The 24282-nt window shown below is 45.4% G+C and overlaps 1 protein-coding gene across 1 annotated transcript in view; it reads left to right on the top strand.

Moving 5' to 3' along the window:
• LOC106590683 (uncharacterized) overlaps positions 1–15502 on the top strand; it is a 31911-nt gene extending 16409 nt beyond the window's left edge. The window contains exons 2-4 of the mRNA XM_045696111.1: positions 13050–13642; positions 14348–14562; positions 14612–15502. Coding sequence (XP_045552067.1) covers positions 13050–13642; positions 14348–14562; positions 14612–14802 — 999 coding nt within the window. The 3' untranslated portion in view covers positions 14803–15502. The remainder of the gene's footprint in view (positions 1–13049; positions 13643–14347; positions 14563–14611) is intronic.
• Positions 15503–24282: the final 8780 nt, after the last annotated feature.

Below are 24282 nucleotides of genomic sequence, written 5' to 3'. Positions count from 1 at the left end.
TGTAGAGGTAGAGGAGGAGATGTAGAGGAGGAGATGTAGAGGAGGAGATGTAGAGGAGGAGATGTAGAGGTAGAGGAGGAGATATAGAGGAGGAGATATAGAGGAGGAGATATAGAGGAGGAGATGTAGAGGAGGAGATGTAGAGGAGGAGATGTAGAGGAGGAGATGTAGAGGAGGAGATATTGAGGAGGAGATATAGAGGAAGAGATATAAAGGTAGAGGGGGAGAAATAGAGGAGGAGATATAGAGGAGGAGATGTAGAGGTAGAGGAGGAGATATAGAGGAGGAGATATAGAGGAGGAGATGTAGAGGAGGAGATTAAGAGGTAGAAGAGGAGATGTAGAGGTAGAGGAGGAGATGTAGAGGTAGAGGAGGAGATGTAGAGGTAGAGGAGGAGATGTAGAGGAGGAGATGTAGAAGTAGAGGAAGATATATAGAGGAGGAGATGTAGAGGAGGAGATGTAGAGGTAGAGGAGGAGATATAGAGGAGGAGATATAGAGAAGGAGATATAGAGGAGGAGATATAGAGGAGGAGATGTAGAGGAGGAGATTAAGAGGTAGAAGAGGAGATGTAGAGGTAGAGGAGGAGATGTAGAGGTAGAGGAGGAGATGTAGAGGAGGAGATGTAGAAGTAGAGGAAGATATATAGAGGAGGAGATGTAGAGGAGGAGATGTAGAGGTAGAGGAGGAGATATAGAGGAGAGGTAGAGGTAGAAAAAAAAATGTCAAAATGAGAGGTAGAGGAGATGTAGAGGTAGAGGAGGAGATGTAGAGGAGGAGATATAGAGGAGGAGATATAGAGGAGGAGATATAGAGGTAGAAGAGGAGATGTAGAGGTAGAGGAGGAGATGTAGAGGTAGAGGAGGAGATGTAGAGGAGGAGATGTAGAGGAGGAGATATAGAGGAGGAGATATAGAGGAGGAGATGTAGAGGAGGAGATGTAGAGGAGGAGATATAGAGGAGGAGATATAGAGGAGGAGATATAGAGGAGGAGATGTAGAGGAGGAGATGTAGAGGAGGTGATGTAGAGGAGGAGATATAGAGGAGGAGATATTGAGGTGGAGATATAGAGGAAGAGATATAAAGGTAGAGGGGGAGAAATAGAGGAGGAGATATAGAGGAGGAGATGTAGAGGTAGAGGAGGAGATATAGCGGAGGAGATATAGAGGAGGAGATGTAGAGGAGGAGATTAAGAGGTAGAGGAGGAGATGTAGAGGAGGAGATGTAGAGGTAGAGGAGGAGATATAGAGGTAGAGGAGGAGATGTAGAGGTAGAGGAGGATATATAGAGGAGGAGATGTAGAGGAGGAGATATAGAGGAGGAGATGTAGAGGAGGAGATGTAGAGGAGGAGATGTAGAGGTAGAGGAGGAGATATAGAGGAGGAGATATAGAGGAGGAGATATAGAGGTAGAAGAGGAGATGTAGAGGTAGAGGAGGAGATGTAGAGGTAGAGGAGGAGATGTAGAGGTAGAGGAGGAGATGTAGAGGAGGAGATGTAGAGGAGGAGATATAGAGGAGGAGCTGTAGAGGAGGAGATGTAGAGGAGGAGATATAGAGGAGGAGATATAGAGGAAGAGATATAAAGGTAGAGGAGGAGAAATAGAGGAGGAGATATAGAGGAGGAGATGTAGAGGAGGAGATGTAGAGGTAGAGGAGGAGATATAGAGGAGGAGATGTAGAGGAGGAGATGTAGAGGTAGAGGAGGAGATATAGAGGTAGAGGAGGAGATGTAGAGGTAGAGGAGGATATATAGAGGAGGAGATGTAGAGGAGGAGATGTAGAGGAGGAGATATAGAGGAGGAGATGTAGAGGAGGAGATGTAGAGGAGGAGATGTAGAGGAGGAGATGTAGAGGTAGAGGAGGAGATGTAGAGGAGGAGATATAGGGGTGGAGGAGGAGATGTAGAGCTAGAGGAGGAGATATAGAGGAGGAGATGTAGAGGTAGAGGAGGAGATATAGAGGTAGAGGAGGAGATGTAGAGGTAGAGGAGGAGATATAGTGGTGGAGATATAGAGGTAGAGATATAGAGTAGGAGATATAGAGGAGGAGATATAGAGGTGGATTAGGAGATGTAGAGGAGGAGATATAGAGGAGGAGATGTAGAGGAGGAGATGTAGAGGAGGAGATGTAGAGGAGGAGATGTAGAGGTAGAGGAGGAGATATAGAGGAGGAGAGGTAGAGGTAGAAAAAAAATGTAAAAATGAGAGGTAGAGGAGATGTAGAGGTAGAGGAGGAGATATAGCGGAAGAGATATAGAGGAGGAGAGGTAGAGGAGGATATGTAGAGGTAGAGGAGGAGATATAGAGGAGGAGATATAGAGGAGGAGATATAGAGGTAGAAGAGGAGATGTAGAGGAGGAGATGTAGAGGTAGAGGAGGAGATGTAGAGGAGGAGATGTAGAGGAGGAGATATAGAGGAGGAGATATAGAGGAGGAGATGTAGAGGAGGAGATGTAGAGGAGGAGATATAGAGGTATAGAGGAAGAGATATAAAGGTAGAGGAGGAGAAATAGAGGAGGAGATATAGAGGAGGAGATGTAGAGGAGGAGATGTAGAGGTAGAGGAGGAGATATAGAGGAGGAGATGTAGAGGAGGAGATGTAGAGGTAGAGGAGGAGATATAGAGGTAGAGGAGGAGATGTAGAGGTAGAGGAGGATATATAGAGGAGGAGATGTAGAGGAGGAGATATAGAGGAGGAGATATAGAGGAGGAGATGTAGAGGAGGAGATATAGAGGAGGAGATGTAGAGGAGGAGATGTAGAGGTAGAGGAGGAGATGTAGAGGAGGAGATATAGGGGTGGAGGAGGAGATGTAGAGCTAGAGGAGGAGATATAGAGGAGGAGATATAGAGGTGGAGATATAGAGGTAGAGGAGGAAATGTAGAGGTAGAGGAGGAGATATAGTGGTGGAGATATAGAGGAGGAGATATAGAGGTGGATTAGGAGATGTAGAGGAGGAGATATAGAGGAGGAGATATAGAGGAGGAGATGTAGAGGAGGAGATGTAGAGGTAGAGGAGGAGATGTAGAGGTAGAGGAGGAGATATAGAGGTGGAGGAGGAGATATAGAGGAGGAGATGTAGAGGCAGAGATATAGATGAGGAGATATAGAGGAGGAGATGTAGAGGAGGAGATGTAGACGTAGAGGAGGAGATATAGAGGTGGTGGAGGAGATTTAGAGGAGGAGATGTAGAGGTAGAGGAGGTGATATAGAGGTAGAGGAGGAGATGTAGAGGTAGAGGAGGATATATAGAGGTGGAGGAGGAGATATAGAGGAGGAGATGTAGAGGTAGAGGAGGTGATATAGAGGTAGAGGAGGAGATATAGAGGTAGAGGAGGATATATAGAGGTGGAGGAGGAGATGTAGAGGTAGAGGAGGTGATATTGAGGAGGAGGAGGAGATGCAGAGGTAGAGGAGGAGATAGAGGAGATGTAGAGGAGGAGATGTAGAGGAGGAGATGTAGAGGTAGAGGAGGATATATAGAGGAGGAGATGTAGAGGAGGAGATATAGAGGAGGAGATGTAGATGATGAGATGTAGAGGAGGAGATGTAGAGGATTAGATGTAGAGGAGGAGATATTGAGGAGGAGATATAAAGGTAGAGGAGGAGAAATAGAGTAGGAGATATAGAGGAGGAGATATAGAGGAGGAGATGTAGAGGGGGAGATGTAGAGGAGGAGATTAAGAGGTAGAGGAGGAGATGTAGAGGAGGAGATGTAGAGGTAGTGGAGGAGATATAGAGGAGGAGAGGTAGAGGAGATGTAGAGGTAGAGGAGGAGATATAGAGGAGGAGAGGTAGAGGAGGAGATGTAGAGGTAGAGGAGGAGATGTAGAGGTAGAGGAGGAGATATAGAGGTGGAGATATAGAGGAGGAGATATAGAGGTAGAAGAGGAGATGTAGAGGAGGAGATGTAGAGGTAGAGGAGGAGATGTAGAGGTAGAGGAGGAGATGTAGAGGTAGAGGAAGATATATAGAGGAGGAGATGTAGAGGAGGAGATGTAGAGGAGGAGATGTAGAGGAGGAGATGTAGAGGTAGAGGAGGAGATGTAGAGGAGGAGATGTAGAGGTAGAGGAGGAGATGTAGAGGTAGAGGAGGAGATATAGGGGTGGAGGAGGAGATGTAGAGGTAGAGGAGGAGATATAGAGGTGGAGATATAGAGGTAGAGGAGGAGATGTAGAGGTAGAGGAGGAGATATAGATGTGGAGATATAGAGGTAGAGATATAGAGTAGGAGATATAGAGGAGGAGATATAGAGGTGGATTAGGAGATGGTGAGGTAGAGGAGGAGATATAGAGGAGGAGATTTAGAGGAGGAGATATAGAGGTAGAGGAGGAGATATAGAGGTAGAGTAGGAGATTTAGAGGAGGAGATATAGAGGTAGAGGAGGAGATATAGAGGTAGAGTAGGAGATGTAGAGGAGGAGATGTAGAGGTAGAGGAGGAGATGTAGAGGAGGAGATATAGGGGTGGAGGAGGAGATGTAGAGCTAGAGGAGGAGATATAGAGGAGGAGATATAGAGGTGGAGATATAGAGGTAGAGGAGGAAATGTAGAGGTAGAGGAGGAGATATAGTGGTGGAGATATAGAGGAGGAGATATAGAGGTGGATTAGGAGATGTGGAGGAGGAGATATAGAGGAGGAGATGTAGAGGAGGAGATGTAGAGGTAGAGGAGGAGATATAGAGGTAGAGGAGGAGATATAGAGGTGGAGGAGGAGATATAGAGGAGGAGATGTAGAGGCAGAGATATAGATGAGGAGATATAGAGGAGGAGATGTAGAGGAGGAGATGTAGACGTAGAGGAGGAGATATAGAGGTGGTGGAGGAGATTTAGAGGAGGAGATGTAGAGGTAGAGGAGGTGATATAGAGGTAGAGGAGGAGATGTAGAGGTAGAGGAGGATATATAGAGGTGGAGGAGGAGATATAGAGGAGGAGAAGTAGAGGTAGAGGAGGTGATATAGAGGTAGAGGAGGAGATGTAGAGGTAGAGGAGGATATATAGAGGTGGAGGAGGAGATGTAGAGGTAGAGGAGGTGATATTGAGGAGGAGGAGGAGATGCAGAGGTAGAGGAGGAGATAGAGGAGATGTAGAGGAGGAGATGTAGAGGAGGAGATGTAGAGTTAGAGGAGGATATATAGAGGAGGAGATGTAGAGGAGGAGATGTAGAGGTAGAGGAGGAGATATAGAGGAGGAGATGTAGATGATGAGATGTAGAGGAGGAGATGTAGAGGAGGAGATGTAGAGGAGGAGATGTAGAGGAGGAGATATTGAGGAGGAGATATAAAGGTAGAGGAGGAGAAATAGAGTAGGAGATATAGAGGAGGAGATATAGAGGAGGAGATATAGAGGAGGAGATGTAGAGGGGGAGATGTAGAGGAGGAGATTAAGAGGTAGAGGAGGAGATGTAGAGGAGGAGATGTAGAGGTAGTGGAGGAGATATAGAGGAGGAGAGGTAGAGGAGATGTAGAGGTAGAGGAGGAGATATAGAGGAGGAGAGGTAGAGGAGGAGATGTAGAGGTAGAGGAGGAGATGTAGAGGTAGAGGAGGAGATATAGAGGTGGAGATATAGAGGAGGAGATATAGAGGTAGAAGAGGAGATGTAGAGGAGGAGATGTAGAGGTAGAGGAGGAGATGTAGAGGTAGAGGAGGAGATGTAGAGGTAGAGGAAGATATATAGAGGAGGAGATGTAGAGGAGGAGATGTAGAGGAGGAGATGTAGAGGAGGAGATGTAGAGGTAGAGGAGGAGATGTAGAGGAGGAGATGTAGAGGTAGAGGAGGAGATGTAGAGGTAGAGGAGGAGATGTAGAGGTAGAGGAGGAGATATAGGGGTGGAGGAGGAGATGTAGAGGTAGAGGAGGAGATATAGAGGTGGAGATATAGAGGTAGAGGAGGAGATGTAGAGGTAGAGGAGGAGATATAGATGTGGAGATATAGAGGTAGAGATATAGAGTAGGAGATATAGAGGAGGAGATATAGAGGTGGATTAGGAGATGGTGAGGTAGAGGAGGAGATATAGAGGAGGAGATTTAGAGGAGGAGATATAGAGGTAGAGGAGGAGATATAGAGGTAGAGTAGGAGATTTAGAGGAGGAGATATAGAGGTAGAGGAGGAGATATAGAGGTAGAGTAGGAGATGTAGAGGAGGAGATTTAGAGGTAGAGGAGGAGATATAGAGGTAGAGGAGGAGATTTAGAGGTAGCGGAGGAGATATAGAGGTAGAGGAGGAGATGTAGAGGTGGAGGAGGAGATGTAGAGGAGGAGATATAGAGGTGTAGGAGGAGATATAGAGGAGGAGATATAGAGGAGGTTTCATCATTCTATCATATCATTGTGTTTTTCTAGCTACGTCATTGTCATATCATCACTTCCCCTCTGTCAGTTCTATATATTTAGTGATCAGACTGATACCATGTATTTCTAAAGTAATATCCACAGAGTGGAAGGTTATTGAATATGTTAAACCCTACAGTCAGTTCAGTTCTGATTACCAGGTTGTTTATATGTTGTTGTTATGTTGAGTTATAAGAACAGACAGCTTGTGACTCTGCAGAGTAGATGCCATATTGCGCCTAAGATGTGGATGTCGATTTATGGCAGCCCCTCGCACCTCTCTGGTTCGGAGTCGTTGGTTTAAATGCGGAAGACACATTTCAGTTGAATGCATTCAGTTGTACAACTGACTAGGTATCCCCCCCCCGTTCCCCTTATATGGAGAGGAGTGTCTGTCTGTCTCTGTGTCTGTATGTCCAAGGGCACACTTGTTGCCTAGCAGCACTGACCCACCCCTCTGACTCACTGTACAAATGAAAGGATGAGGGAGAGGTGAGGACAGGGGACAGGAAGACATGAGGGGAGGAGAGGAGGAGGAGGAGGAGGGAGGAGGAGAGGAGAAGGGGCTGAGAGGAGGGAGGACGGGGAGGAGGAAGAGAGGAGGAGAGGAGGAGGGTGAGGAGAGGCTGAGAGGAGAGAGGATGCGAGGAGGAGGGGGAGGAGAGGAGAAGGGGCTGAGAGGAGGGAGGATGGGGAGGTGGAGGAGAGGAGAGGCTGATAGGAGAGAGGATGGGAGGAGGAGGGGGAGGAGAGGCTGAGAGGAGAGAGGAGAGAGGATGGGAGGAGGAGGAGGAGATGCTGAGAGGAGAGAGGATGGGAGGAGGAGGAGAGGCTGAGTGGAGGGAGGATGGGAGGTGGAGGAGAGGCTGAGAGGAGGGAGGATGGGAGGAGGAGGAGGAGAGGCTGAGAGGAGGGAGGATGGGAGGTGGAGGAGGAGAGGCTGAGAGGATGGGAGACGGAGGAGAGGTGGAAGAGAGGTGGAAGAGAGGGCAGGAGCAGGAGGGGGGTGGAGAGGCTTGGAGGAGGAGGAGAGTAGGGGTGTGGAGAGGCTGGGAGGAGGAGGAGAGTAGCGGGTGGAGAGGCTGGGAGGAGGAGGAGAGTAGGGACTGGAGAGGCTAGGAGAAGGAAAAGAGTAGGGGTGGAGAGGCTGGGAGGAGGAGGAGAGTAGGGGGTGGAGAGGCTTGGAGGAGGAGGAGAGTAGGGGTGTGGAGAGGCTGGGAGGAGGAGAGTAGGGGGTGGAGAGGCTTGGAGGAGGAGGAGAGTAGGGGGGTGGAGAGGCTGGGAGGAGGAGAGTAGGGGGGAGAGGAGCAGGAGGGGGAGGAGCAGGAGGGGGTGGAGAAGCTGGGAGGAGGAGGAGAGTAGGGGGGTGTAGAGGCTGGGAGTAGGGGTTAGATAGGCTGGGAGGAGGAGGAGAGTAGGGGCTGTAGAGGCTTGGAGGAGGAGGAGAGTAGGGGTGTGGAGAGGCTGGGAGGAGGAGGAGAGTAGGGGGGGAGAGGTTGGGAGGGGGGTGGAGAGGCTGGGAGGAGGAGGAGAGTAGGGGGGAGAGGTTGGGAGGGGGAGGAGCAGGAGGGGGGTGGAGAGGCTGGGAGGAGGAGGAGAGTAGCGGGGTGTAGAGGCTGGGAGTAGGGGTTCGATAGGCTGTTAGGAGGAGGAGAGTAGGGGGGTGTAGAGGCTGGGAGGAGGAGGAGAGTAGGGGGGTGGAGCTGGGACATTTTTTGCTTCCAGGAATTGTGTACAGATCCTTGCGACATGGGGCCATGCATTATCATGCTGAAACATGAGGTGATGGCGGCAGATGAATGGCACGACAATGGGCCTCAGGAGCTCTTCACGGTATCTCTGTGCATTCAAATTACCATTGATAAAATGCAATCGTGTTCGTTGTCCGTAGCTTATGCCTGCTCATACTATAACCCCATCACCACCATGGGGCACTCTGTTCACAACGTTGACATCAGCAAACCGTTCGCCCACACCGCATCATACAAGCTGTCTGCCATCTGCCCGGAACAGTTGAAACAGGGATTAATCTGTGAAGAGCAGACTTCTCCAGTGTATCAGCGGCCATCGAAGGTGAGCATTTGACCACTGAAATCTGTTACGACCCTGAACTGCAGCCAGGTTATTACCCTGGTGAGGACGACGAGCACGCAGATGATCTTATCTGAGACGGTTTCTGGGAGTATGTGCAGACGATCCCGCGGGTGAAGAAGACGGACGCGGAGGTCCTTGGGTTGCCGTGGTTACACGCGGTTGTGAGTCTGGTTGGACGTACTACCAAATACTCTAAAACGACATTGGAGGCGGCTTACGGTAGAGAAATGAACATACATTTCTCTTGCAACAGCTCTGGTAGACATTCCCTGCAGTCTGCATGCCAATTACAAGCTCCCTCAAAACTTGATAAATCTGTGGTGTTGTGTTGTGTGACAAAACAGAACATTTTAGAGTGGCCTTTTATTGTCCCCAGCAAATCAAAATCAAATCATATCAAATTGTATTAGTCACATGCGCCGAATACAACCTTACAGTGAAATGCTGAATACAACAGGTGTAGTAGACCTTACAGTGAAATGCTGAATACAACAGGTGTAGTAGACCTTACAGTGAAATGCTGAATACAACAGGTGTAGTAGACCTTACAGTGAAATGCTGAATACAACAGGTGTAGTAGACCTTACAGTGAAATGCTGAATACAACAGGTGTAGTAGACCTCACAGTGAAATGCTGAATACAACAGGTGTAGTAGACCTTACAGTGAAATGCTGAATACAACAGGTGTAGTAGACCTTACAGTGAAATGCTGAATACAACAGGTGTAGTAGACCTTACAGTGAAATGCTGAATACAACAGGTGTAGTAGACCTTACAGTGAAATGCTGAATACAACAGGTGTAGTAGACCTCACAGTGAAATGCTGAATACAACAGGTGTAGTAGACCTTACAGTGAAATGCTGAATACAACAGGTGTAGTAGACCTCACAGTGAAATGCTGAATACAACAGGTGTAGGTAGACCTTACAATGAAATGCTGAATACAACAGGTGTAGTAGACCTCACAGTGAAATGCTGAATACAACAGGTGTAGTAGACCTCACAGTGAAATGCTGAATACAACAGGTGTAGTAGACCTTACAGTGAAATGCTGAATACAACAGGTGTAGTAGACCTCACAGTGAAATGCTGAATACAACAGGTGTAGTAGACCTCACAGTGAAATGCTGAATACAACAGGTGTAGTAGACCTCACAGTGAAATGCTGAATACAACAGGTGTAGTAGACCTTACAGTGAAATGCTGAATACAACAGGTGTAGTAGACCTCACAGTGAAATGCTTACTTACGAGCCCCGAACCAACAATGAGGTTTTAAAAAATATATATGAAATTAATACAAAATATGAATAAGAACAAGAAATAAAATTAACAAGTAATTAAAGAGCAGCAGTAAAATAACAGTGGGTACCGGTACAGAGTCATTGTGCTGGGGGCACCGGTTAATTTAGGTAATATGTACATGTAGGTAGAGTTATTAAAGTGACTATGCATAGATGATAACAACAGAGTAGCAGTGGTGTAAAAGAGGGGGGGGCAATGCAAATAGTCTGAGTAGCCATTTGATTAGCTGTTCAGGGGTCTTATGGCTTGGGTGTAGAAGCTGTTTAGAAGCCTCTTGGACCTAGACTTGGCGCTCCGGTACCGCTTGCCGTGCGGTAGCAGAAAGAACAGTCTATGACAAGGGTGGCTGGAGTCTTTCACAATTTTTAGGGCCTTCCTCTAACACCGCCTGGTATAGAGGTCCTGGATGGCAGGAAACTTTGCCCCAGTGATGTACTGGGCAGTATGCACTACTCTCTGTAGTGCCTTGCTGTCGGAGACCGAGCAGTTGCCATACCAGGCAGTGATGCAACCAGTCAGGATGCTCTCGATGGTGCAGCTGTAGAACCTTTTGAGGATCTGATGACCAATGCCAAATCTTTTTAGTCTCCTGAGGGGGAAAAGGTGTTGTCGTGACCTCTTCAGGACTGTATTGGTGTGCTTGGACCATGTTAGTTTGTTGTTGATGTGGACACCAAGGAACTTGAAGCTCTCAACCTGCTCCACTACAGCCCTGTCGATGAGAAGGTGGGTGTTGCCGGCCCTCTTTTTCCTGTCGTCCACAATCATCTCCTTTGTCTTGATCACATTGAGGGAGAGGTTGTTGTCCTGGCAACACACGGCCAGGTCTCTGATCTTCTCCCTATAGGCTGTCTCGTCGTTGTCGATGACTGTTGTGTCATCGGCAAACTTAATGATGGTGTTGGAGTCGTGCCTGGCCGTGCAGTCATGATTGAACAAGGAGTACAGGAGGGGACTGAGCACGCACCCCTGAGGGGCACCTGTGTTGAGGATCAGCGTGCCAGATGTGTTGTTACCTACCCTCACCACCTGGGGGTGGCCCGTCAGGAAGTGCAGGATCCAGTTGCAGAGGGAGGTGTTTAGTCCCAGGGTCCTTAGCTTAGTGATGAGCTTTGTGGGCACTATGGTGTTGAGCGCGTAGATGTAGTCAATGAATAGCATTCTCACATAGGTGTTCCTTTTGTCCAGGTGGGAAAGGGCAGTGTGGAGTGCAATAGAGATTTCATCATCTGTGGATCTGTTAGGGCGTTATGCAAATTGGAGTGGGTCTAGGGTTTCTGGGATAAGGGTGTTAAAGTGAGCCATGACCAGCCTTTCAAAGCACTTCATGGCTACAGACGTGAGTGCTACGGGTCGGTAGTCATTTAGGCAGGTCACCTTAGTGTTCTTGGGCACAGGCACGATGGTGGTCTGCTTAAAACATGTTGGTATTACAGACTCGGACAGGGAGAGGTTGAAAATGTCAGTGAAGACACTTGCCAGTTGGTCAGCGCATGCTCGCAGTACACCTCCTGGTAATCCGTCTGGCCCTGCAGCCTTGTGAATGTTGACCTGTTTAAAGGTCTTACTCACATCGGCTGCGGAGAGCGTGATCACACAGTCTTCCTGAACAGCTGGTGCTCTCATGCATGTTTCAGTGTTGTTTACCTCGAAGCGAGCATAGAAGTAGTTTAGCTCGTCTGGTAGGCTCGTGTCACTGGGCAGCTCTCGGCTGTGCTTCCCTTCGTAGTCTGTAATAGTTTGCAAGCCCTGCCACATCCGACGAGCGTCAGAGCCGGTGTAGTATGATTCGATCTTAGTCCTGTGTTGACGCTTTGCCTTTTTGATGGTTCGTCGGAGGGCATAGCGGGATTTCTTATAAGCTTCCGGGTTAGAGTCCCGCTCCTTGAAAGCGGCAGCTCTAGCCTTTAGCTCAGTGCGGATGTTGCCTGTAAACCATGGCTTCTAGTTGGGGTATGTACGTACGGACACTGTGGGGACGACGTCATCGACGTACTTATTGATGAAGCCAATGTACTCCTCAATGCCATCGGAGGAATCCCGGAACATATTCCAGGCTGTGCTAGCAAAACAGTCCTGTAGCTTAGCATCTGCTTCATCTGACCACTTTTTTATTGATCGAGTCGCTGGTGCTTCCTGCTATAATTTTTGCTTGTAAGCAGGAATCTGGAGGATAGAATTATGGTCAGATTTGCCAAATCTGAGGGAGAGCTTTGTATAGATACTCTACCTCAGGCGAGCAAAACCTTGAGACTTCCTTAGATATTGTGCACCAGCTATTGTTTACAAATATGCATAGGCCCCCGCCCTGTGTCTTACCAGATGCCGCTGTTCTGTCCACCCGGTACAGCGTATAACCAGCCAGCTGTATGTTGATAATGTCGTCGTTCAGCCACGACTCCGTGAAGCATAAGATATTACAGTTTTGAATGTCCCGTTGGTAGTTTAATTTTCCGCGTAGGTCATCGATTTTATTTTCCAAAGATTGCACGTTTGCTAGCAGAATGGAAGGCAGTGGTGGTTTATTCGATCGCCTACCAATTCCCCGCACTCTGGACCCTTTTTCTCTGCCTTTTCTCCACACAAATGACGGGGATCTGGGCCTGTTCCCGGGAGAGCAGTATGTCATTCTGACAGTTCGTGGTGAATAATCGCTGTTCTGATGTCCAGAAGTTATTTTCGGTCATAAGAGACGGTAGCAGCAACATTATGTACAAAATAAGTTACAAGCAACGCAAAGAAACGAACAAAAAAAACACAATTGGATCGGAAAACACGTAAAACGTCAGCCTTCTTCTCCGGCGCCGCCCCCAGCACAAGGTGCCCCTGTGTAATGATCATATATGGAGCCCTGCGCATTGTTAAAACATTTGGGAGGTGCACGGCTATGCGGTACGGAGCTCGATTTGGCCTCCAGAGGCTCCGCAATTGCGTCACATCCTCCCTCCATACGGAGCAAGCATAAATTACCTTTTACTGCTGTGTCATCTCAGAGTTTCAGGCTGAGACTTACTGCTGTGTCATCTCAGAGTTTCAGGAGAGACTTACTGCTGTGTCATCTCAGAGTTTCAGGAGAGACTTACTGCTGTGTCATCTCAGAGTTTCAGGAGAGACTTACTGCTGTGTCACCTCAGAGTTTCAGCTGTTAATGTATGTGGGCGTCTGCATTGTCTTAGTCTATTACAAAATCCAAAAAATAACCAACATGTCTCTCTCTCTCATCCGCTCTATCTGTCTCTTCTCTCTCTGTATCTCTCTCCCCTCCCTCTCTCCCTCTCTGTTTCTCCTCTCTTTCTGCCTCTCTCTCTTTCTCCCTCTTAGTCATTGTCCGCTGCCCCTGGCGTGGGGGGGCGTGGTCTGGACGCCACAGGAGGCGGGGTCAGGCGTCTCCGCAGAGATCTCCGTGATTCACTGCCGTACGAGGCCGGGATGATGTCCTATCCTGGCGAGTCGGCTGACGTCCTGACCCGGCGGGGGGGCAACGAGCTGCTCTATCAACCCGAGGAGTGGAGGGGGCAGGGCTTAAGCCATGCTGTGCAGCAATTGGTGGAGAACGACGAGAGGCACGAACAGGACGCGGCGTACCTGGCCGGGTTGCTCCGCCTCCTCAGTGAAGCCGAAGGAACTGCCGGAGAGGATGGAGGTGTGGAGGACCAGGGGCCAGCGGACTTCCAAGGGCACTATACCCGTGACTACGATGAGACAGAGCAGGGGATGAGAATGGGAAAGCCCCAGGCTGCAGCTCCATGGCAAGGCCTACTGGACCCACAGCTCACCCAGGCCCTGCTCAACAGATACAGGCAGGAGAGGCTGCAGCAGCAGGCTGGGTTACCAGGTCTACCAGCCACCATCAACAGGCTTACAGATGACAGGCTGGAAACAGGCAGCCAGGACCGAGACCAGGAGGCTCTGAGGTAAGGAGAGGGAGGGAGAGAGAAAGAGAGGGAGGGGAGAGAGAGAAAGAGAGAAGTGGGGAGAGAGAAAGAGAGAGACAGAGGGAAGAGAGCACAGAGAAATATGAATATACACAGAGTGTACAAAACATTAGGAACACCTTCTTTTTCCATGACATAGACTGACCAGGTGAATCCAGGTGAAAGATATGATCCCTTATTGACGTCCTTTCTTGTTAAATCCTCTTCAGTCAGTGTAGATGAACGGGAGGAGACGGGTTAAAGAAGGAGTTTTAAGTCCTTGAAACAATTGGGACATGGATTGTTGTATTTGTGCCATTCAGAGGGTGAATGGGCAAGACAAAAGATTGAAGTACCTTTGAACGGGGTATGGTAGTAGGTGCCCGGAGCACTGTTTCGAATGTGTCAAGAACTGCAACGCTGCTGGGTTTTTAACACTCAACAGTTTCCCGTGTGTATAAAGAATGGTCCACCACCCAAAGGACATCCAGCTAACTTGACGTCAACATGGGCCAGCATCCCTGTGGAATGCTTTCGACACCTTGTAGAGACCCTCCTCTCTTCTGATGGCAAAAGGGAGTTGGGGGGGGGGGGCAATTTTCTACACTCAGTCATGTAGCTATTGAATGTACAGTAGCTAGCAGGGTATAATGTTTTGGTTGTAAAATGTAAACATAATTCATGTTATTATCCCTGTGTCTCCAGATACCTCGTAACCAAGATCCTGTCCAGCATTGGTCCCAACAACCCCCAGGGTTCATCAGGCCGCCGGGCGAGGAGGGACCTGGTGTCTGTGTCTGGTGGTGGGGGTGGAGGTGTCAGAGCAGCCTCAGAACCAGTCTTCCACAGGTCCCGTCGCTCCCTGGTCTCCCCTCCTACTCCCTCCCCCCAGCCGGGAGCCCTCTCCGGGGCTTCTGAGGGTTAAGAGGCTGGGGTATATGGAAGAGGGCCCTGGATGGCTTGGGGGAGAGAGAGAGGGCCACAAGACCCAAAACCATGCTGTGGGGTTACAGAGGATGAAGAGGATCGACACCGAACTACAGGCCCAGCCTGGTGGGAGGCCCAGCCGCAGGAGAAGAGCCCTGAACTACGACCCCCAAGCCCTAACCCACGACCCTGAGCTGCTGGTCCAACACATCTTACACTACCTGCCACAGTAGAGAGGGAGAGATAGAGAGACAGTGAGAGAGAGAGAGAGAGAGATGGAGAGAGACAGTGAGAGAGATGTGGAGAGAGATGGAGAGAGAGATATGGAGATGGAGAGAGAGAAACAGAGAGAGATAGAGAGATGGAGATAGAGATATTAGAGGGAGAGAGAGAAACAGAGATAGATAGAGAGATAGAGATATAGAGACAGATGGAGAGAGAGCGAGATAGAGAAGCAAAGAGAATGGAGAGAGAGATGGAGAGAGAGATGGAGAGAGATATGAAGAGAGATGGAAAGAGAGAGGGAGAGAGAGATGGAGAGAGAGCGAGATAGAGAAGCAAAGAGAGAGAGAAACAGAGATAGATAGATGGAGATGGAGAGAGATATAGAGACAGATGGAGAGAGAGCGAGATAGAGAAGCAAAGAGAAAGATGGAGAAATGAGAGAGAGATATGGAGAGAGATGGAAAGAGAGATGAAGAGAGATGGAAAGAGAGATGGAGAGAGAGCGAGATAGAGAAGCAAAGAGAGAGATGGAGAGAGAGAGGGAGAGAGAGATGGAGAGAGAGATGGAGAGAGAGATGGAGAGAGAGAGAGAGAGATGGAAAGAGAGATAGATAGCCTCATGCTTTTTAACAGTGTAGTAACACCTTCTAACACTCTATATATTATAACATTCATAAATGTATTTGAAATAAAGCTTCAATCAAAGTATTCTGATAGATTTATTTATTTTATTTGTTTGAGTTCAGATCTTATTTATTTTATTTGTTTGGGAAGTTAAGAATAGGGAAAAAGAGGGAAAAAGTATTATTTAAAAGAATAGCGGGAGACAGGTAGCCTAGTGGTTAGAGCGTTTCACTAGTAACCGAAAGGTTGCAAGATCAAATCCCCAAGTTGACAAGGTGAAAAAAATCTGTCGTTCTGCCCCTGAACAAGGCAGTTAACCCAGTGTTCCTGGGCTTTCATTGAAAATAAGAATTCGTTGTTAACTGAGTTGCCTTTGTTAAATAACGTTTTTTTTAATTAAGGAAGATAGAAACACAAGTAGTCTTCATCTTTCCCCCCATGTTTTAGTAGTCTTCATCTTTCCCCCCGTGTTTTAGTAGTCTTCATCTTCCCCCCATGTTTTAGTAGTCTTCATCTTTCCCCCATGTTTTAGTCTTCATCTTTCCCCCATGTTTTAGTCTTCATCTTTCCCCCCGTGTTTTAGTAGTCTTCATCTTCCCCCGTGTTTTAGTAGTCTTCATCTTTCCCCCATGTTTTAGTAGTCTTCGTCTTTCCCCCATGTTTTAGTCTTCATCTTTCCCCCATGTTTTAGTAGTCTTCATCTTCCCCCCGTGTTTGTAGTCTTCATCTTTCCCCCCATGTTTTAGTCTTCATCTTTCCCCCCGTGTTTTAGTAGTCTTCATCTTCCCCCCATGTTTTAGTAGTCTTCATCTTTCCCCCATGTTTTAGTCTTCATCTTTCCCCCATGTTTTAGTAGTCTTCATCTTTCCCCCGTGTTTTAGTAGTCTTCATCTTCCCCCCGTGTTTTAGTAGTCTTCATCTTTCCCCCATGTTTGTAGTCTTCATCTTTCCCCCCATGTTTTAGTCTTCATCTTTCCCCCGTGTTTTAGTCTTCATCTTTCCCCCGTGTTTTAGTAGTCTTCATCTTTCCCCCGTGTTTTAGTAGTCTTCATCTTCCCCCCATGTTTTAGTAGTCTTCATCTTTCCCCCATGTTTATAGTCTTCATCTTTCCCCCATGTTTTAGTCTTCATCTTTCCCCCCGTGTTTTAGTAGTCTTCATCTTCCCCCCGTGTTTTAGTAGTCTTCATCTTTCCCCCCATGTTTTAGTCTTCGTCTTTCCCCCATGTTTTAGTCTTCATCTTTCCCCCCATGTTTTAGTAGTCTTCATCTTTCCCCCCGTGTTTTAGTCTTCATCTTTCCCCCCATGTTTTAGTCTTCATCTTTCCCCCCGTGTTTTAGTAGTCTTCATCTTCCCCCCATGTTTTAGTAGTCTTCATCTTTCCCCCATGTTTTAGTCTTCATCTTTCCCCCATGTTTTTAGTCTTCATCTTTCCCCCCGTGTTTTAGTAGTCTTCATCTTCCCCCCGTGTTTTAGTAGTCTTCATCTTTCCCCCATGTTTTAGTCTTCATCTTTCCCCCCATGTTTTAGTAGTCTTCATCTTTCCCCCATGTTTTAGTCTTCATCTTTCCCCCCGTGTTTTAGTAGTCTTCATCTTCCCCCATGTTTTAGTAGTCTTCATCTTTCCCCCCATGTTTTAGTCTTCATCTTTCCCCCCATGTTTTAGTAGTCTTCATCTTTCCCCCCGTGTTTTAGTCTTCATCTTCCCCCCATGTTTTAGTAGTCTTCATCTTCCCCCCATGTTTTAGTAGTCTTCATCTTTCCCCCCATGTTTTAGTAGTCTTCATCTTTCCCCCCATGTTTTAGTAGTCTTCATCTTTCCCCCATGTTTTAGTAGTCTTCATCTTTCCCCCCATGTTTTAGTCTTCATCTTTCCCCCCATGTTTTAGTAGTCTTCATCTTTCCCCCGTGTTTTAGTAGTCTTCATCTTTCCCCCCATGTTTTAGTAGTCTTCATCTTCCCCCCGTGTTTTAGTAGTCTTCATTTTCCCCCCGTGTTTTAGTAGTCTTCATTTTTCCCCCGTGTTTTAGTCTTCATTTTTCCCCCATGTTTTAGTAGTCTTCATCTTCCCCCCATGTTTTAGTAGTCTTCATCTTTCCCCCCATGTTTTAGTAGTCTTCATCTTTCCCCCATGTTTTAGTCTTCATCTTTCCCCCCGTGTTTTAGTAGTCTTCATCTTTCCCCCCATGTTTTAGTAGTCTTCATCTTTCCCCCATGTTTTAGTCTTCATCTTTCCCCCCGTGTTTTAGTAGTCTTCATCTTTCCCCCATGTTTTAGTCTTCATCTTTCCCCCATGTTTTAGTAGTCTTCATCTTTCCCCCCATGTTTTAGTCTTCATCTTTCCCCCATGTTTTAGTAGTCTTCATCTTTCCCCCATGTTTTAGTCTTCATCTTTCCCCCATGTTTTAGTAGTCTTCATCTTTCCCCCATGTTTTAGTCTTCATCTTTCCCCCATGTTTTAGTCTTCATCTTTCCCCCATGTTTTAGTAGTCTTCATCTTTCCCCCATGTTTTAGTCTTCATCTTCCCCCCATGTTTTAGTCTTCATCTTTCCCCCATGTTTTAGTCTTCATCTTCCCCCCATGTTTTAGTCTTCATCTTTCCCCCCATGTTTTAGTCTTCATCTTTCCCCCCATGTTTTAGTAGTCTTCATCTTTCCCCCCATGTTTTAGTAGTCTTCATCTTTCCCCCCATGTTTTAGTAGTCTTCATCTTTCCCCCCATGTTTTAGTCTTCATCTTTCCCCCCATGTTTTAGTCTTCATCTTTCCCCCGTGTTTTAGTAGTCTTCATCTTTCCCCCCCATGTTTTAGTAGTCTTCATCTTTCCCCCCGTGTTTTAGTCTTCATCTTTCCCCCCATGTTTTAGTCTTCATCTTTCCCCCATGTTTTAGTAGTCTTCATCTTTCCCCCATGTTTTAGTAGTCTTCATCTTTCCCCCCATGTTTTAGTAGTCTTCATCTTTCCCCCCATGTTTTAGTAGTCTTCATCTTTCCCCCCATGTTTTAGTCTTCATCTTTCCCCCGTGTTTTAGTAGTCTTCATCTTTCCCCCCATGTTTTAGTAGTCTTCATCTTTCCCCCCATGTTTTAGTAGTCTTCATCTTTCCCCCATGTTTTAGTCTTCATCTTTCCCCCCATGTTTTAGTAGTCTTCATCTTTCCCCCCATGTTTTAGTCTTCATCTTTCCCCCATGTTTTAGTCTTCATCTTTCCCCCATGTTTTAGTAGTCTTCATCTTTCCCCCTTGTTTTAGTAGTCTTCATCTTTCCCCCTTGTTTTAAATGTATTCAAATGAACATGACTATTCTTCAACTACAACAAGAGTGGCTCAGAGTAAATACCACAATCGGTGTATTAAAATTGTTCCTTATAGTTGTTACAGATCAGTATCATCAACAGTAATATATCAGTACAGATCAGTATCATTAACAGTATTATATCAGTACAGATCAGTATCATTAACAGTATTATATCAGTACAGATCAGTATCATTAACAGTATTATATCAGTACAGATCAGTATCATCAACAGTAATATCTCAGTACAGATTAGTATCATTAACAGTAATATCTCAGTACAGATCAGTATCATTAACAGTAATATATCAGTACAGATCAGTATCATTAACAGTAATATCTCAATACAGATCAGTATCATTAACAGTAATATCTCAGTACACTACCAACCATTTGCAGAGGATACACAGACACACACAGACACACACAGACACACACAGACACTATAAATCAACAGTGTATTGATCAGTCCAGCAGCACTCAGCTAACAGATTCATTATTGATCTCCTTCCAGACCCATCAGATTCCACTGAGCAGATTGAGTAGTTTGAGATACACACACACACACACACACACACACACACACACACACACACACACACACACACACACACACACACACACACACACACACACACACACACACACACACAGAAACACACACAGAAACACACACACACACACACAGAAACACACACACACACACACACACACAGAGAACACACACACAGAACACACACACACACACAGAACCACACACACACACACACACAGAAACACACACACACACACACACACACACACACAGAGAAACACACACACACAGAAACACACACACACACACAGAAACACACACACACACACACAGAAACACACACACACACACACACACAAACACACACACACACACACACACACACACCAACTGTTTAGTCCTGAAAAATATAGGAACATTTTACAAAGTGAAACATACATAATACAAATATGTTGTTGTTTGATTCCTGCGTGTATGTTGGGCAGCAGATGTTGCATATTCTCTCCGTTCCAATGTCCACTCTGACAGTACATTTACAGTAAAGATACACTTGATACAAACGTACAGTACATTTACAGTAAAGATACACTCTGACAGTACATTTACAGTAAAGATACACTCTGACAGTACAGTTACAGTAAAGATACACTTGATACACTCTGACAGTACATTTACAGTAAAGATACACTTGATACACTCTGACAGTACATTTACAGTAAAGATACACTTGATACACTCTGACAGTACATTTACAGTAAAGATATACTTGATACACTCTGACAGTACATTTACAGTAAAGATACACTTGATACAAACTTACAGTACATTTACAGTAAAGATACACTTGACACACTCTGACAGTACATTTACAGTAGAGATACACTCTGACAGTACATTTACAGTAAAGATACACTTGATACACTCTGACAGTACATTTACAGTAAAGATACACTTGATACACTCTGACAGTACATTTACAGTAAAGATACACTTGATACACTGACAGTACATTTATAGTAAAGATACACTTGATACACTCTGACAGTACATTTACAGTAAAGATACACTTGATACACTGACAGTACATTTACAGTAAAGATACACTTGATACAAACTTACTTTACAGTAGAGATACACTTGATACAAACGTACAGTACATTTACAGTAGAGATACACTTGATACAAACTTACAGTAAATTTACAGTAGAGATACACTTGATACAAACGTACAGTACATCTACAGTAAAGATACACTTGATACAAACTGACAGTACATTTACAGTAAAGATACACTTGATACAAACGTACAGTACATTTACAGTAAAGATACACTTGATACAAACTTACAGTACATTTACAGTAGAGATACACTTGATACAAACGTACAGTACATTTACAGTAAAGATACACTTGATACAAACTTACAGTACATTTACAGTAGAGATACACTTGATACAAACGTACAGTACATTTACAGTAAAGATACACCTGATACAAATTGACAGTACATTTACAGTAAAGATACACTTGATACAAACTTACAGTACATTTACAGTAAAGATACACTTGATACAAACATACAGTACAAAGCTTTACAGAGATGAGATTCAGAGAATCAAAAATGACATCACTCCGCCTTGTCGATCCTCTTTATTTGGGAAACTGAACGAGAACATCTGAACTTCGTCGTTAAGTTGCATATAGAGTTACAGTAAAGTGGTTAAGTTAACAGCGTTAAGTTAGTGTAACTTAACAGTACTAAACACAGTAGCATCCATATAATTACATATAGAACCCTGTATTATAATATATCTCTATGGTAACATCACAGACAGATCCCTGTATTATAATATATCTCTATGGTAACATCACAGACAGATCCCTGTATTATAATACATCTCTATGGTAACATCACAGACAGATCCCTGTATTATAATACATCTCTATGGTTACATCACAGACATATCCCTGTATTATAATATATCTCTATGGTAACATCACAGACAGATTCCTGTATTATAATACATCTCTATGGTAACATCACAGACAGATCCCTGTATTATAATACATCTCTATGGTTACATCACAGACAGATCCCTGTATTATAATATATCTCTATGGTAACATCACAGACAGATCCCTGTATTATAATATATCTCTATGGTAACATCACAGACAGATTCCTGTATTATAATACATCTCTATGGTAACATCACAGACAGATCCCTGTATTATAATACATCTCTATGGTTACATCACAGACAGATCCCTGTATTATAATACATCTCTATGGTAACATCACAGACAGATCCCTGTATTATAATATATCTCTATGGTTACATCACAGACAGATCCCTGTATTATAATATATCTCTATGGTAACATCACAGACAGATCCCTGTATTATAATATATCTCTATGGTAACATCACAGACAGATCCCTGTATTATAATATATCTCTATGGTAACATCACAGACAGATCCCTGTATTATAATACATCTCTATGGTAACATCGCAGACAGGAAGAGGTAAGGACAAGGGTCATGAACCTTGAATACCTTCATCACATCATTACCTGTCAATCATTAACACCATGGCACTAGACTGGATTTATGCATACTAAATCAACCCCTAACCCCTAGTCCATTAGCATATAGTCAAATCAAGCCCTAGCTCATTAGCATATAGTCAAATCAACCCCTAGCCCATTAGTATATGGTCAAATCAACCCCTAGCTCATTAGCATATGGTCAAATCAACCCCTAGCCCCATTAGTATATGGTCAAATCAACCCCTAGCCCCTAGGCTATTAGTATATGGTCAAATCAACCCCTAGCCCCTAGCCCCATTAGTATATGTTCAAATCAACCCCTAGCCCCATTAGTATATGGTCAAATCAACCCCTAGCCCATTAGTATATAGTCAAATCAACCCCTAGCCCCATTAGTATATGGTCAAATCAACCCCTAGCCCCATTAGTACATGGTCAAATCAACCCCTAGCCCCTAGCGGCATTAGCATATGGTCAAATCAACCCCTAGCCCCATTAGTATATGGTCAAATCAACCCCTAGCCTCATTAGTATAGGGTCAAATCAACCCCTAGCTCATTAGCATATGGTCAAATCAACCCCTAGCCCCATTAGTATATGGTCAAATCAACCCCTAGCCCCATTAGCATATGGTCAAATCAACCCCTAGCCCCATTAGTATATGGTCAAATCAACCCCTAGCCCCATTAGTATATGGTCAAATCAACCCCTAGCCCCATTAGCATATGGTCAAATCAACCCCTAGCCCCATTAGTATATGGTCAAATCAACCCCTAGCCCCATTAGTATATGGTCAAATCAACCCCTAGCCCCTAGGCTATTAGTATATGGTCAAATCAACCCCTAGCCCCTAGCCCCATTAGTATATGGTCAAATCAACCCCTAGCCCCATTAGTATATGGTCAAATCAACCCCTAGCCCATTAGTATATAGTCAAATCAACCCCTAGCCCCATTAGTATATGGTCAAATCAACCCCTAGCCCCTAGCGGCATTAGCATATGGTCAAATCAACCCCTAGCCCCATTAGTATATGGTCAAATCAACCCCTAGCCTCATTAGTATAGGGTCAAATCAACCCCTAGCCCCATTAGCATATGGTCAAATCAACCCCTAGCCCCTAGCCCCATTAGCATATGGTCAAATAAACCCCTAGCCCCATTAGCATATGGTCAAATCAACCCCTAGCCCATTAGTATATGGTCAAATCAACCCCTAGCCCCATTAGTATATGGTCAAATCAACCCCTAGCCCCATTATTATATGGTCAAATCAACCCCTAGTCCCATTAGTATATGGTCAAATCAACCCCTAGTCCCATGAGTATATGGTCAAATCAACCCCTAGCCCCATTAGTATATGGTCAAATCAACCCCTAGCCCCATTAGCATATGGTCAAATCAACCCCTAGCCCCATTAGTATATGGTCAAATCAACCCCTAGCCCCATTAGTATATGGTCAAATCAACCTCTAGCCCCATTAGCATATGGTCAAATCAACCCCTAGCCCCATTAGTATATGGTCAAATCAACCCCTAGCCCCATTAGTATATGGTCAAATCAACCCCTAGCCCCATTAGTATATGGTCAAATCAACCCCTAGTCCATTAGCATATGGTCAAATCAACCCCTAGCCCATTAGTATATGGTCAAATCAACCCCTAGACCATTAGCATATGGTCAAATCAACCCCTAGCCCCTAGCCCATTAGTATATGGTCAAATCAACCCCTAGCCCATTAGCATATGGTCAAATCAACCCTTAGCCCCATTAGTATATGGTCAAATCAAACCCTAGCCCATTAGTATATGGTCAAATCAACCCCTAGCCCCATTAGTATATGGTCAAATCAACCCCTAGCCCATTAGTATATGGTCAAATCAACCCCTTAGACATTAGCATATAGTCAAATCAACCCCTAGCCTCATTAGCATATGGTCAAATAAACCCCTAGCCCCTCTGCCATTAGCATATAGTCAAATCAACCCCTAGCCCCATTAGTATATGGTCAAATCAACCTTAGCCCCATTAGTATAGGGTCAAATCAACCCCTAGCCCCTAGCCCCATTAGTATAGGGTCAAATCAACCCCTAGCCCCTAGTCCCATTAGTATATGGTCAAATCAACCCCTAGCCTCTAGCCCCATTAGTATATGGTCAAATCAACCCCTAGCCCCATTAGTATATGGTCAAATCAACCCCTAGCCCCATTAGTATATGGTCAAATCAACCCCTAGACCATTAGCATATGGTCAAATCAACCCCTAGCCCATTAGTATATGGTCAAATCAACCCCTAGCCCATTAGCATATGGTCAAATCAACCCCTAGCCCATTGGTATATGGTCAAATCAACCCCTAGTCCATTAGCATATGGGCAAATCAACCCCTAGCCCATTAGTATATGGTCAAATCAACCCCTAGTCCATTAGCATATGGTCAAATCAACCCCTAGCCCCTAGCCCATTAGTATATGGTCAAATCAACCC

The sequence above is a fragment of the Salmo salar genome, chromosome ssa15 (assembly GCF_905237065.1).
Source record: "Salmo salar chromosome ssa15, Ssal_v3.1, whole genome shotgun sequence".
Taxonomy (NCBI): Eukaryota; Metazoa; Chordata; class Actinopteri; order Salmoniformes; family Salmonidae; genus Salmo; species Salmo salar.
Note: the sequence above shows the minus strand (reverse complement) of the source record. Positions and strands in the feature narration are given on the sequence as shown.